General features: G+C 43.2%; 1 protein-coding gene across 4 annotated transcripts in view; it reads left to right on the forward strand.

Moving 5' to 3' along the window:
* Nucleotides 1-374: 374 nt before the first annotated feature.
* The window catches only part of tiam2a (TIAM Rac1 associated GEF 2a), a 289,699-nt gene continuing 273,732 nt past the window's right edge, over nt 375-16,341 (forward strand). For 3 of the 4 annotated variants that reach the window (XR_011961891.1, XR_011961892.1, XM_072581039.1), the window contains exon 1: nt 376-573. Coding sequence is in view for 2 of the 4 variants with exons in the window: in XM_072581039.1 (XP_072437140.1) it covers nt 544-573 (30 nt within the window). In the remaining 2 variants the exon portion in view is untranslated. Of the gene's footprint in view, nt 574-16,341 lie in introns of all 4 variants that reach the window. The other variant, XM_072581040.1, reaches the window with a different exon arrangement.

The raw sequence follows: 16,341 nt of genomic DNA on the forward strand, positions 1-16,341 counted from the left end.
ATGTAGAGTCAACGGAAGTGTGTTCTACGTAGTGAGGTTGCGTATGGTACAGTTAGGGAGGTGTGTTGTCAGGTGAGGTTGTGTATGGTACAGTTCAAGTAAATATGTTCTGTGTGGTGAGGGTATGTCGTCAGGTAAGGCTGTGCATGGTACAGCTCAAGGTGGTGTGACGGTATATGCCACAGTTGAAGGAAGTGTGTTCAGTGCGGTGAGGCTGTCTACCCTACAGCGGGAGGGTCATACCTCGGCTGAGTCGGCTGTGTGTTGTTGCAGTGTCTGACCCCTAGGTGTCTCTGGCTGTGTGAGCTCCCTTTTCTCCCTTCCCTCTGCAGAGCCGCTGCGATTGTCCGCTCCAGAGCCACTCACTGCGCCCGCCGCCATATTGCCTTCCTCTTGCTCCGCGGTAAGATGGGGGTGAAGCGCGGCCGTTGCCACCACTCCTGACTCATCGCCGAGCTTCAGCTCCTCCAGTTTGACTCCTGAGAGTGCCGACGGCCCTTCTCATCCTCGACATCCGACAGAAAGGAGCGAAGGTGTTGAGCCATGGAGGCCGTCAAAGCCTTTAATAACGAGGTCTGTGTGAACTCAGGCTGTTTTGGGGGGGGGGGGGGGGGTGGGGATGTTTTTCAGCGGCGCAGGCGGTTGGTAGCGGGGGGGTGGGGGGGACAGCGGGTGAATAACGGGCGCTAGAAGCGGGACCTCCGAGAGGAACAGGCCTCTCGAGCGTCTCATTGCGATAAAATTAAAATCAAACGGACAACTGTAGAACTGGGGCCTGGTCAGTTTGGCCGGAATGGCGGGGAGCGGGGATCCAAGGTATCTCAATGTTGGGATGAAGGGTAGGGAGGAAGGGAGAGGATTAGAGCCTTTCTCATTCCTGTCACACCTCTCCGTCCCCCCAGCAACGGAACTCGAGGCCTGATCAACAAATTAACCTCCGCCAGGCCTGGTTTGGGGTTATTGCTGAACACTGGGTCTGGACTCTGAGTGATCTCTGAGAGGCTGAGGAATGATGCCTTTTTCCGGGGGGGGGGGGGGGGGGGGGTGGTATTTCTGCGCATTTTTGTTGAGTACGGCCTTCGAGCCCCGCTCTCTAATTTGTCGCCTGTTCAACCAAGGGAGATGGGGCTTGCTGGGGGAACTCGTTTCCTGCGGCCCACGGTTAACACGACACTCATGCTGCAGGGAGCCGTGAGGCCGAGGTTTTTTTTACTTGCCTTCAGAGCGCTCTTTTCATTTATTTGCCATGTTTATTCACTTTCTTGAGACCGTACTTAAAACAAATTAAGCCCATTTTTTTCGAATATACCGAAATATTAGACTTTCTCCGCCAATTTTGCCTCTTGATGAGTTTCACAAACTGAAAATAAAAAAAAGTTACTTACGTTCTCGGTTCAGTTAATGTTGAAATTTACAATAAAAGGTAAATTATGCAGTGATATGCTGTACATTAATTGCCAAAGGGTCAGTAAAATTTAGTAAAGTACCTATGATAGTGTTTGGAGATATTCTACATGCACTTTCAATCAATGTTTAAGCATGGACATGTATTATTTTAGGGATAGATAACTGCTATATTGATATTTCAAAGTTTCATAACAGGAAATCTAATCTTATTAAACATTTTTCCTCCCTAAGTCAAGGAAATTGCTTGACATCCAAGCCATGTCAATTATGATCAACAAGGTTCCTCCACTAAGTCCAACTTGCCCAAATGGGCACCTTCATGATCTGGAAGGACACTGAGTTGCTATATTGGAGGTTGCAAGAAAGAAAAACTAGTGGGTTGTGCTATACAAATAGACACCTGTAATAAGCCACTTTGAAGGGAGGAAGTGAATTTTGTGTGGCTGCCTACCTCATGGAAGACAAATAGGCATGAATGTAGTTAGGTACAATTATTTGCTCAAAGTTATTTGAGGCGAGGATGGGAAGCTTATGCAGATTTTGCTGACCTCTGCCAAGAACTAGTGAATTGACTTGCAGTTGTCGTTTGGAGGTTGATGAATAGGATTCTGTTTCTTGTACAAATTATTCTATTTGTATATCCTCATTTGTGGTTTCTACATAGCAAAGGAGATTTTAGTGAACAAAGTTTGAAAAATCTCACTGTTGGTGGCTCTTAAGCTGGAGTTTGCAGATAATTAGGAAGGAACAAACTGAGTTCTTGTGTAAGAATTTTTTTTCAGGATTCTAGATTATAAAGTATGGCAATGTTCTTGAGCCTTTTTGTAAGGCTTTGGGCCTAGTGCTTACTGCTGTATTTCCAGAAAGTGAAAACTATGGATTTTAGCTGTGAAATATTGATGAGCTGCAAAGATCATTGAAGGGATACATAAACATTGATAGCATCTTACATCCATCACACTCAAACCAGAGTCATTCATTCTGTGTCTTCAGCAGAGTGTGTAATCAAGTCATTAAAAGTTGGAACTTCGAGGCCCTAGATACGTACGATAAAATTGTGGGTGCTTGGCTTTGAGTTTGCATCCACTGACATTAATCAGCAAAAAACTGAGCATTGTATCTAGAACATAGAAAAATACAGCGCAGTACAGGCCCTTCGGCCCTCGATGTTGCGCCGACCGAAGCCTACCTAACCTGCACTAGCCCAATAACCTCCATATGCTTGTCCAATGCCCGCTTAAATGACCATAAAGAGGGAGAGTCCATCACTGCTACTGGCAGGGCATTCCATAAACACTCAACCCGCTGAGTAAAAAGTCTACCCCTAACATCTGTCCTATACCTACCACTCCTTAATTTAAAGCTGTGTCCCCGAGTAACAGCTGACTCCATATGCGGAAAAAGGTTCTCACTGTCAACCCTATCTAAACCCCTAATCATCTTGTACACCTCTATCAAATCTCCCCTAAACCTTCTTTTCTTCAATGAGAAAAGTCCCAAGTGCCTCAGCCTTTCCTCATACGATCTTCCTACCATGCCAGGCAACATCCTGGTAAACCTTCTCTGCACTCGTTCCAATGCCACCACATCCTTTCTATAGTATGGCGACCAAAACTGCACACAGTACTCCAGATGAGGCCGCACCAGAGTCTTATACAACTGCAACATGACCTCAGGACTCCGGAACTCAATACCTCTACCAATAAAGCCCAGTACACCATGTGCCGCCTTCACAGCACTATTTACCTGGGTGGCAACTTTCAAAGATCTGTGTACATGGACACCAAGATCCCTCTGCTCATCCACACTACCAAGTAGTCTACCATTAGCCCAGTAATCCATCTTCTTGTTACTCCTACCAAAGTGAATGACTTCACACTTAGCTACATTGAATTCCATTTGCCATCTTACTGTCCAGCTCTGCAATTTATCTATATCGCGCTGTAACCTGCCACATCCTTCTTCGCTGTCCACAACTCCACCGACTTTCGTGTCATCCGCAAACTTGCTCACCCAGCCTTCAAGCCCCTCCTCCAGGTCATTTATAAAAATTACAAACAGCAATGGTCCCAAAGCAGATCCTTGTGGAACACCGCTAGTAACTGCGCTCCAAGATGAGCCTATACCATCAACTACTACCCTCTGTCTCCTTCCAGCCAGCCAATTCCTAATCCAAACCTCTAATGCACCTTCAATGCCATACCTCCGTAGTTTTTGCATTAGCCTGCCATGGGGTACCTTATCGAACGCCTTGCTAAAATCCATATACACCACATCTACTGCTTTACCCTCGTCTACTTCCTTGGTCACCTTCTCAAAGAATTCAATAAGGTTTGTGAGGCACGACCTGCCCTTCACAAAACCATGCTGACTATCCTTGATCACATTATTCCTATCCAGATGTTCATAAATCCTATCCCTTACAATTCTCTCTAAGACTTTGCCCACAACAGAAGTGAGACTCACTGGCCTATAGTTACTCGGGCTATCCCTGCTCCCCTTCTTGAACAAGGGGACCACATTCGCTATCCTCCAGTCTTCTGGCACTATTCCCGTAGACAGCGACGACATAAAAATCAAGGCCAATGGCTCTGCTATCTCCTCCCTAGCTTCCCAGAGGATCCTAGGATAAATGCCATCAGGGCCAGGGGACTTATCTATTTTTATCCTTTCCAGTATTCCCCAGACCTCTTCCCTACGTACCTCAAGGCCATCCATTCTAATCACTTGTGACTCAATATTCACATCAGCAACAGTGTCCTGTTCCTGAGTGAATACTGACGAAAAGTATTGATTTTGTGTCTCACCAATCTCCTCCGCCTCCACATACAACTTCCCACTACTATCCTTGACTGGACCGATACCTACCCTAGTCATCCTTTTATTCCTGACATACCTATAGAAAGCCTTTGGGTTTTCCTTAATCCTACCAACTAAGGACTTTTCATGTCCCCTTCTCGCTGCTCTTAGCTCTCTCTTTAGATCCTTCCTGGCTACCTTATAACTCTCAATTGCCCCAACTGAACCTTCACGCCTCATCTTTACATAGGCCGCCCTCTTCCCTTTCACAAGGGATTCCAATTCCTTATTAAACCACGGCTCCCTCGCAAGACCCTTTACTCCCTGCCTGACTGGTACATACTTATCCAGGACACCCATTAGCTGTTCCTTGAACAATCTCCACATATCATTTGTGTTCTTCCCTTGAAGCCTATTTTTCCAATCCATGCATCCTAAGTCATGCCTCACCGCATCATAATTTCCCTGCCCCCAGCTATAACTGTTGCCCTGCAGTGAACACTTATCCCTCTCCATCACTAGAGTAAAAGTCACCGAGTTGTGGTCACTGCCCCCGAAGTGCTCACCTACCTCTAAGTCTAACACCTGGCCTGGTTCATTACCTGGAACCAAATCCAGTATGGCCTCACCTCTTGTTGGCCTGTCTACATATTGTGCCAGGAAACCCTCCTGCACACATTGTACAAACACCGACCCATCTAACGAACTCGAGCTATAGCTTTCCCAGTCAATATCTGGGAAGTTAAAGTCCCCCATAACAACCACCCTGCTACTTTCACTCTTCTCCTGAATCATCCTCGCAATACTTTCCTCTACTTCTCTCGGACTATTAGGAGGCCTGTAGAAAACTCCTAACAGGGTGACCTCACCTTTCCTATTTCTAACCTCTGCCCACATTACCTCAGATGGCAAGTCTTCCTCCATCACCCTTTCTACTGCTGTAATACTATCCTTGACAAGCAATGCCACACCTCCCCCTCTTTTACCCCCATCTCTGACCCTACTAAAACATTTAAACCCTGGAACCTGCAACAGCCATTCCTGTCCCTGTTCTACCCACGTCTCTGTAATGGCCACAACATCGAAGTCCCTGGTACCAACCCATGCTGCAAGCTCACCTACCTTATTTCTTATACTTCTGGCATTGAAGTATACACACTTCAAGCCACCTTCCTGTTTACAGGCACCCTCCTTCGAGATCGATGCCATGTTCCTAACCTCCCTACACTCAAGGTCCTGTACCCTAAAGCTACAGTCCAGGTTCCCATGCCCCTGCAGAGTTAGTTTAAACCCTCCCAGGGCGAGTTTAACTTTTTATGATGTTGTTTGAAGGATTAATATTCATCAGGGCATGAGGATAACCTCTCCAGTCTTGTTTGAAATAATGCCAATGAACTCTTGCATCCACTGAGCAGGCAGGTAGGGCCTCAGTTTAATGTTTCATCCAAAAACTGGAATCTCTGACAATGCTCCCTCAACTGCTGCATGTCCTTGTGTGAGCAGCAATAGCACCACCTGATTTTTTTTTTGTGCTATTTTAAGCATTTATTTTGGGAATGCATCTTTCAATTGTTGATTAATTTTGGCACTGGGACCCTGATGGATGCCAAATTTAGCTTGATCAGAGGATCAGCACTGAGCAATTTTTGCTTTTCTCATCCTTTTTGTATCTTGGAAATTCAGGTTTAGCCTGTGAAATATGCCAGTTGTTCAGATATCCCTCCTTCATAATTTAGAAATCTTTGGAGCACCTTGTAGATGTGTTTTAGTCTGCACCTCATGATGTTCTGCTTTATTTACTGCTAAGATGTGTTGTGTTACACTGAACCTAATGTTAGGACTACCAAAATAACTGACAGGTTGCCTATGGTGAAAGCAGAAGTTCATAATCTTGAGAGTTGGGGCAACACATATTGGAAGGTGTTGCCTGGCGATCTGAGGATATGGGCTGATGCATCCAGAACTACATGCTGCACATGCTAATTTTGAAGAATAGGAATCAACTTCTGACTGATGGGACTTCTGTTTATTAGGGTAAAATGTGTTTCCATTTGTCTGGGCAAAGGGTGGTGATGCATTTGTGTTCCATGGCTAAGTGTTGTTCAAAATGATATTATAAAGCTTCAGCTATTTACTAACTACCCAGTGAAAAACATACCTGTCATTTGTCTAAGAAAGCTAATAACCATTCACTTTAGAACAAAGTGGCTCAAAAATATAATATATATATTTTAAAACATGATAATGGAACCTCTGACAGCTTTAATTATTTAACATCTCAACCAAGCTGATCTGCTATACTCAGTATGGCGCTGGAAAAGCACTGCAGGTCAGGAAGCATCTGAGGAGCAGGAGAATCAATGTTTCAGGCATAAGCCCTTCATCAGGAATGTGGGTGGGGAAGGGGTCTGACAGATAAATAGGGTGGTGGAGGTGGGGCTGGGAGAAAGGTAGCTGGGAAGATGAAAGGTAGATGGAAGTAGTGGTAATGTTGGTAGGTCAGAGGGGAGGGTGGAGCAGATAGGTGGGAAGGAAGATGGACAGGTAGGACAGGTCAAGAGAGCAGTGCGAGTTGGAGGGTTGGATCTGGGATGAGATGGGGGAAGGAGAGATGAGGATACTAGTGAAATCAACATTGATGGTTTGGGGGCGTCCCAAGGCTGAAGATGAGGCGTTCTTCCTTCAGGCATTGGGTAGCTTGGATTTGGCAGTGGAAGAGGCTCAGAACTTGCAAACCCTTGGTGGAGTGGGAGGGGGAGTTGAGGTGGTCAAGGTACTGTTGATGGTTGGCTAGGGGTCAGCTATTTAATCCCTAACATCACTCGACCTCAATGTGGAATGGGGATTTCTACTGCCTTCCGAGGAGGCAGTACCTCTGCATATGTAGAGGTCCTGAAACCTTTGTTTTGCAAAACTACCTCAAACTCTTGGTTTAGTTGTCTCATTTGTCCTTTTAAGGACATCAAACGGACATTTAAAGACATTAACTGCACCAGACAATCTAAAATGTTGCATATATGGATTTCTCAATAGTATGGTTTGGTCTTAAAAGTGGACACTGACTTCTGCTTATGTCAGGCATCTGACTTAAATAGAAGTCTTTACAGGTGCAGTTGAGCTTTGTGTGCTGAAGCAATAACTTGTGTATGTGTGAATTTAACCATGAGTCTATAGTGTAACATAATGACATGGCTAGTTTTGGAAATTTATTTTGGGATACAAAGTTTGGAGCAACATGTCACATCTGTTCCTTTGACATTACAACTCATGGAATCCACAGCGTTCTAGAGGTGAGAGTATCGTTAACTGAACTAGGCTGACACATAGTCGAAAAGGTTGATATGAAACTTGAGTTTATTTCTTCAGGAAAGGAAATTTGTTAGTTAAGTTGGTCTTCTTTTCACTGCTTAATTTCACTTACAACATGAACTGAAACTGAATGGCATTTTAAATAAACTAATCCCAAGAGAGTGATTTGTACCACTTTGCAACTTTTGTATTATTGTAAGTTACGTATAAGTTGTTTAAAGTTGACACAGGTGCCATGTAGAGGAAAACAGGAATATACATCAGATGGAGATAGAGAAGTGGCATGACATATAATGCTTATTTGGAACTGGCACACATATGACAAGCTGAGTAGTCTCCTGTGCTGTAACAGTTTGTGATAACCACTCACTAGATATTTCCTATCCTGTGACTTTCAGTTCTAACTTTCATTGAGAATATTGAATCATAGAATGTTATAGCATTATAACAAATTGTTTGGACAATTAGGTTTTGTTTTAGCACACTTGTATTTGGTTAATTATTTGAAAAAAAAGTTCAGAGTCATAGAGATGTACAATAGAAACAGACCCTTCTGTCCAACTTGTTCATGCCGACCAGATATCCCAACCCATTCTAGTCTCACCTGCCAGCACCCAGCCCATATCCCTCCAAACCCTTCCTATTCATATACCTATCCAAATGCCTTTTAAATGTTGCAATTGTAGTAGCCTCTACCATTTCCTCTGGCAGCCCATTCCACACATGCACCACCCTCTGTGTGAAGAGTTGCCCCTTAGCTCTCTTTTATATCTTTCCCCTCTCACCCTAAACTTATGCCCTTGTTCTGCACTCCCCCACCCCAGGAAAAAAAACCTTGTCTATTTCTCGTATCCATGCCTGTCATGATTTTATAAACCTCTATAAGGTCAACCCTCAGCCTCTGATGCTCCAGGGAAAACAGCCCTAGCTTATTCAACCTCTCCCTAAAGCTCAAATCCTCTAACCCTGGCAACATCCTTGTAAATCTTTTCTGAATCATTTTCAAGTTTCACAACATCTTTCTGATAGGAAGGAGACCAAAATTGCACACAATATTCCAAAAGTGGCCGAACGAATGTCCTGTACAGCCACAACATGACCTCCCAACCCCTGTACTCAATACTCTGACCAATAAAGGAAAGCATACCAAATACCTTCTTCATTATCTTATCTACCTGCGACTCTACTTTCGAGGAGCTATGAACCTGCACTCTAAGGTCTCTTTGTTCAGCAACACTCCCTAGGGCCTTACCATTAAGTGTATAAGTCCTGCTAAGATTTGTTTTCCCAAAATGCAGCACCTCACATTTAGATAAATTAAACTCCATCTGCCATTCTTCTGCCCATTGGCTTATCTGATCAAGATCCGATCATCTCTAATTGACCAAACTGGAATACTGACAGTACAAAGCGTCTTCTGTTTTAAAAAAAGTCCAAATGCAGAGGAACTTCGATTATCCGAACGAGGTGGGTGGGCACTATTTCGTTCAGATAATTGATTATTCGGTTAATCAATTGAATGCCTTTTCTCTTGGGTTCAGAGTTTTCTATTAAGTCTACTCCCCACTCAGCACAGCGTGTGCGAGCCCTTGCCTACCCCAACACCTCCCCCAAACCCCGTCCAACACTGTCCCCACTCCGCCCCCAAACCTTGTCCAACATTGCCCACCCCCCCAAACCCCACCCAACACTGCACTTCCGCTCGCCCCTTCCAAACCCCGTCAAACACTGCGCCTCTGTCTATCCCTGCACCCCCAAACCCCATCCAACACCACCCCCAGTCTGCCCCCACCCCCAGCCCCTTACACTCCTGTTCCCTCTCTGGGGCAGCCAGACTGGACACCAACAACACTGCGGTAAAAACAATAACTGCAGATGCTGGAAACCAAATTCTGGATTAGTGGTGCTGGAAGAGCACAGCAGTTCAGGCAGCATCCAACGAGCAGCGAAATCGACGTTTCGGGCAAGAGCCCTTCATCAGGCAGTGAGCCTGAAGCGTGGAGAGATAAGCTAGAGGAGGGTGAGGGTGGGGAGAGAGTAGCATAGAGTACAATGGGTGACTGGGGGAGGAGATGAAGGTGATAGGTCAGGGACGGGAGGGTGGAGTGAATAGGTGGAAAAGGAGCTAGGTAGGTCGGACAAGTCCAGACAAGTCAAGGGGACAGGGCTGAACTGGAAGTTTGAAACTAGGATGAGGTGGGGAAGGGGAAATGAGGAAGCTGTTGAAGTCCACATTGATGCCCTGGGGTTGAAGTGTTCCGAGGTGGAAGATGAGGCGTTCTTCCTCCAGGCGTCTGGTGGTGAGTCAACACTGCTGCTGCTGCGTTTTGGGGAGTGAGTCTCCAAATAGCACGCGCGTGCGTGTACACGCGCGCACACACACACACACAACTTTTTATTGCAACGTTTTGGCAGGTTCCACCTTTGCCCTGTACAGGACAATATTAGAGAGATTATTGGGGATGGGAGGTTTAGGGCACATGGCTGTGTAGAACTCCAGGGAAAGTGTGGGAAGAGAGAAGGGGAGGTGGGAGATCAATCATTTAGAGACAGTGCCTGTGCTCCCATCAGTCCAGGACTGTTCTCGGCAGCACTTTTAATCACTGTAAACAAAAGACGCAACTGGTGTTGGGCACATGTCTTTGATGTAATGTTTCTGTCGGCACCTTGAGATCTTCGGATAATCTGATTTTTCAGATAATTGGTATTTGGATAATTGAGGTTCCTCTGTATACTGTATCTTTACGCATGGAAATTCACAATAAGGTACACGAGTTAACAGCGCAAATAGATGTGAATGGTATGATATGATTGGTGACCAATGAGAGGGGGTTAATTAATTTTGTTATGAGAAGTCCTTTTGGAAAAAAAATGATCATGAAAATGGTACAATTTTGATGAAAAGTTGAAGTGAAGTATCCCAATCTGAAACAAGGGTCCTAACTCTAAACAGGACTAGGTGTGGTTGTTTATAGGCTTCAACAAACTATAGACCATAGAATCCCTTTGGTGCAGAAGGAGGCCATTTAACCCATCGATTCTGCGCTAACTGTCTGAATTGCATCCTACCCTGACCCCCTGCCCCACCCTATTCCCACTATGGCTAATCCACCTAACCTGCACATCCTTACAGTACCTGGACACTACGGGGCAATTTAGCATGGTCAATCTACATAAACTGCATATCTTCAGACTGTGGGAGGAAATCAGAATACCTGGGAGAAAACCACACTGACATGGGCAGATCCACACAGAGAGTCACCCAAGGATGTGAGGCAGCAATGCTAAGCACGGAGTTACTGGCTTGTAGTGAATAGGTAGTGGCTAATATTTAAGGAACAAATAATTGATTACAACAGTTATGCAAAAGAACTTAGCACAAAAAGTGGCCTATAAATGTGGCTAACAAAGGAAATTGAGGAATTGTTGAATCAAAAGGGTAATATAAAATTGTTGGATAAAGTAACAAACTTGCAGATTGGAGTATCTTAGAGTACTTTGTGCAGTTCTGGAATCCACGTTACAGGATTAATGTGATTGCACTGTCAAGGGTCCAGAGGAGATTTTCCAGGACATTGCCTAGGCCGGCGAGCTTTGGTTATGAAGAAAGATTGAATAGGCTGGAGTTGCTTTCCTTGGAGCAGGGTTGCTGAGGGAGCACACAATTGAGATATATAAATTATAATGGGAGAGCGGCGTAGATAGACTGAACAGGAAGACAAGGAGCGATCAACAGGCATAGACTTAAGATAAGTTGCAGGAAGTTTAGAGGGAACGTGAGGAACATTGTTATTGCCCAGAGGGTGGTGAGAATCAAGCTAACTGAAAAAGTGAGAACTCAGAACTAAAGAAGGGTCACTAGATTGAAACATTCATTCTGCTTTCTCTCCACAGGTGCTGCTAGATCTGCTGAGTTTCTCCAGAAATTTCTGTTTTTGTTTCTGATTTCCAAAATCCACAGTTCTGTTTTCCAACACAGTTGGAATTGTGTGTGGTGAGGAATAGAGTGACTTCAGGGGAAAATTTTGGCAAGTTCAGTAAGTGGTCAAATATCATGGATAAATGTGAAGAGATGCACTTGAGTGGGAAAAACACGAAGACTGTGTATTGTTTAAATGGTGATAGATTTGGAAATGTTGATGTATGAAAGGATTTAGGTGTTTTTATATACTAATCATTAAGAGCAACTGTGTAATTGCAGCAAATGGTTAGGAAGGCAATGGTATGTTGGCATTTGTCATGCAGTTGTACTGTACCTTTAAGAGAGATTTGTTCTGTGCAGTTTCTGTTGCAGAGAGATGTTGCCACAGTGGATCCAGAATATCTGCTTTAGAAATGGTGGGTAAATAGCTTTGAGCTCACTGAGAGTTTTTCTTTTAAATTGGACAAAAGAAGAATAAGTGGATGGAGTCACACTCATACAGACCAAGGGTTTTAGTTGTGTTTTCTGTTGGGGTTCGGAGTTGGCAGTTGAAGCTGATAGATACAACTCTCGCTCTCTGCTGCAGCAAAAAGCTTGACTTCTGTCTCTGATACTTGGATTTTCCTTTCAGTATTCCTTTCTCTTGCACTGGAAAGGAGGTAGCTTATCAGGAAAATTTGTTTTATTGTATTTGCCTTTGCCAAGGATGCGTTTATGGGATGCCGCTATATTAGAACAGTTCATGATTAGTAACTAAATAAGCTATACCAATTTTTGTCTTTGTATTTTAACTAAAGTGAATTTTGCTTCATGTCTATTATTGGACCAATTGAATCACTTCTGGAACACAGCACTTTATACTTGTCTTTAAATAAAGTAAAATGTCAAAAGTCTAGGCTATCTCCTTGATATACTTTGAGGGAGATTAGTCTGGTCCATAACAATCACAAGAGGATTTGAATATAGGAGCACACATGTCTTTCTGCAACTGTACAGTGCCTTGAGACCATACCTGGTATGTTATGTACCTGGTATGTTAGTCTCCTTGCTTTAGAAAGCATGTGCTTGACATTGAGTATGTGCAGGGAAGGTTCACCAGACTGATTCCTGCAATGCTATGAGGAGAGATTGGTTAAACTAGGACTAATTCATTGAAGTTTAGAAGAATGAGAGGGAATCTCATAAAGACTATAAAGTTTGTGGCAGGTTGAACAGACTGGATGAAGAGATGCTGTTTCATTTGCTTTTGAAGGGTGCAGGGGATGGAGGAGGAATCCAGAGGTAGGGGTACAAGTCTCAGGATATGAGATAGGCCACTTTTGGACTAAGATGAGAAATGTCTTCTCTCAGGCTGGTGAATCAATAGAATTCTTTATCACAAAAGATTGTGGAGGCCAAGCCACTGAGTGTGTTTAAGAAAGAAATTGATTTCTACAGACTAAAGGCATCATGGGGTATGGGAGTGAGCAAGAGTATGGTCTGTACGAATAAGAGCCAGCTATTCAGCCCTTTGAAGCTTTTCCACCATTCATGGAGATCATTGGTCATCTGTGGCCTAACTCCTGGTCATCTGTGGCCTAACTCCATATACCTGCCTTGCATACCTGATGAAGGGCTCCAGCCCAAAACATCGATTTTCCTCCTCCTCCTTGGATGCTGCCTGACCTGCTATGCTTTTCCATCAACACACTCTCAACTTTGGCCCATAATCCCTAAATGCCATTAATTAATTAACAAAAATGCATGTACCTTAGATTTAAAATTAATAATCGATCCATATATGGAAGAGAGTTCCAAACATCTATTACTCTTTTGTGTGTAGAAATGCATGCTAACATCATCTGAATAGCCTGGCCATAATTCACAGATTATAGCCCCCAGTTCTAGAATCTCCAGGCAGTGAAAATCGTTTATCTACTATGTATTTACCTGTTAATATTTTGAAGACTTTGATCAGATCACCCCTTAAACATTCTAAATTTGAGAGAAAACTAACTGAATTTGGATAATTTTTCTACACAACTTAACCTCTGAAGTCCAGGTATCATTCTTATAAGCCTACACTGTATTCCCTCCAAGGCCATAAATCCTTCCCAAGATGTAGTGCCCAAATCTGCTCTCAGTATTCCAAATGAAGAGTAATGGGGGTTTTATATAATTGCAGCATAACCTCTGCTTAGTTATATTGCAGTCTGCTTGATGTAAAGGCCAGCATTCCGTTAGCTTTCTTGATTATTTCCTGCACCTGTTTGTGCCACCTTAAAGATCTGTACACCTGAATTCCCAAGTCTCTATGGACTCCCACTGTATATTGAACTTCATATCCAGAAAAGGCCTGAATCTATCCTTTTCGGTCCAAAATAATGTTGAGCTAGAGGATCACAAAGATCATGTTGAATAGCGAAGTGCGTGTGATGGACCAAATGGCCTACTTCTTCTGTTTCTTCAGTGCAAAAGAGCTGAGAGCACAGGTATATATTTGGAAGTATTATATCCTGGCTACTACTGGAATGAAATTTGAAGAGCAGGGATAGCAGTTAAGCATTCTTACTTAGAGCTTTCTGCAGGGCTGGGAAGGGGATTAAAAAGGAGTGAAAGCTGCAATTGGTTCGTGAAACAGTCTCACCTGTGAAGAGGGGTAATATCCTTGAAAGAGCATCAAATGAAGATATATAGGTTGAATAGAAATAGGGCAATCACATGATTAAAGTATACTATAAACTCTAAACAGTGAGAGGAAGTTAATAGGACAGGGTGAGTGAGGCCTGTAGATACTGGAGATCAGAGTCAAAAAGTGTGATGCTGAGGAGCAGAAGAGTCGACATTTCAAGCATTAGCTCTTCTTCATCCTTGATGAAGAGCTTATGTTCAAGACGTTGACTCTCCTGCTCAGATGCTGCCTAATCAGTGTGCATTTCCAGCAGCGCACAGTTAGTAGGACAAACTGGAAGGCAAATCACTGAGGAGTACAGAAATAAAAGGGCTGTAATAGTTTGGGGTTTTAAATACCTCTGTATTAACAGGGATAAATTCAGACTAAAGGCTATAGAGGGCAGAGATGAGCGAATTCTGAGAAGATTTGTAGCTCAGATTGAGGTTCTGGATGTAGGTTTGCTTGCTGAGCTGGAAGGCTCATGTTCAGATATTTTGTCATCATACTAGGAAACATCTTCAGTGAGCCTCTGGACAAAGCGCTGCTGGTGTTTCCTGCTTTCTGCTAGACTGTCTCACTAGTATCCTTACATACAGATAAGGAAGGGCAACACATCCATTCTAGGTAAAGCCAAAAAGAGACACGTACGATAATTCCTAGAAGCATGGCATTCCAACCGGAACTCTATCAACAAACACATTGACTTGGATCCCATTTACCACCCCGAGAAAAAGACCAGGGAATGATGTCACCGCAGGAAAAGACATCGCCAACCCAAGGAAACCCAAAAACAATACAAAGCAGGAAACACTAGCAGCACTTAGTCTGGAGGCTCACCGAAGATGTTACCTAATATGATGACAAAACATCTGAACATGAACCTTCCAGCTTAGTGAGCAAAACTACATCCAGGGCAGAGATTCTTAAAAATACATGTAGAGTGATGTATGGCAAAAAAGGTGAGCCTAAGTCTGGTAGTAAAACCTAAACAAAAATATTGACGGAAAATTAACAAGGAAATAAGGAAAACAAAATGAAGGCATGAAAAATTAACGGGGAACTGGGCTGTGTTCTAAATGAATATATTGCTCTTATTTTAACAGTAGGGACATAGAGCAGATATTGTAATTGAGACTAAAACATTAGGTGGATAAGCATAGTGATAGGAAATATTAAGGTGCTTTAAATGAATAATTTGTTAGCTTCAGAAGTAAATTATTCCACCTGTTAAGGAAAGAAATAACAGAAGCTGTGACTTTTGTTTTCTATCCTTTTTGCTTACAGATGTGGTGCTGAAAATCTGCTAATGTTTGTATCGTTGTTTAAAAAGGGATGGAAAGGATAACCTGTGTAATTATATGCCATTCTGCTCAACTGTGGGCAACTTACAGGAAAACATTTTGAGATGCATTTTGGACAGATTAATTAAAGAAAACATTTATAGATTTGCAGTTGTCTTACTTGATTGAGTTTTTTGCAAGTAACAGGAAGGTTTGACAAAGGTAACTTGTTTGAGATATCAAAATTATTGACAAGGTCCCAGGCTGAACAGAAAATAGGTTCATGTGATATATACTAATGAATTAGATTTAACTGCATGGGGGCATGACTAAGAAGTTTTCAGGTGATACTAAAATTAGGTTTGTGGTTGATAGTGAGGAGAATATGGTAGATTACAGAATGAACATTGTGGATGGAATTTTGTGGTGGTGATTGTCTTCTAATTTAAAAATGTGTAGGTGCTGAGAGAATGAGTGACCGACAGAAGAACGAGGACCAAGCAAACAAGGCACAGGTCCTATGTTCACATCATGTCCGTGGTGTTGCAGTGGCTTACCTGTGTAGGGTGGGGAGGAAGATATTTGCAAACATTAACTTATATAGCTGGACGGAAATAAAAATAAGAAGTCCCTCCTTTCCCAGAAACCTCTGCTCTCTGACTTCAAATTTAAAATCTCAAATCAGTGACTCACTGCTCCCGGCAGGCCCCTGGTGCGAGCTTCCGCCCTTCGAGATCCTGCTGCTGCTGAAAAACAGAAATGGAGGACTCCTGCGCTCATGGTAACGATCAGCTGATCCTCTCCAGCTATACAGAAATCATAAAGTTGAGCTGGATGGATTAAATTACCTTTTCACAGGCATAGTTTTTTTCTATGTTCAATTACGTTTTCAGATTGTTCCAGTGGAAATTCAACTCTCTGGGACAAAATCCAAATTCTACAATATGAAGGCACCGCATGTCATCAGAATA

This window comes from Chiloscyllium punctatum, chromosome 11 (genome assembly GCF_047496795.1).
Source record: "Chiloscyllium punctatum isolate Juve2018m chromosome 11, sChiPun1.3, whole genome shotgun sequence".
Classification (NCBI taxonomy): domain Eukaryota; kingdom Metazoa; phylum Chordata; class Chondrichthyes; order Orectolobiformes; family Hemiscylliidae; genus Chiloscyllium; species Chiloscyllium punctatum.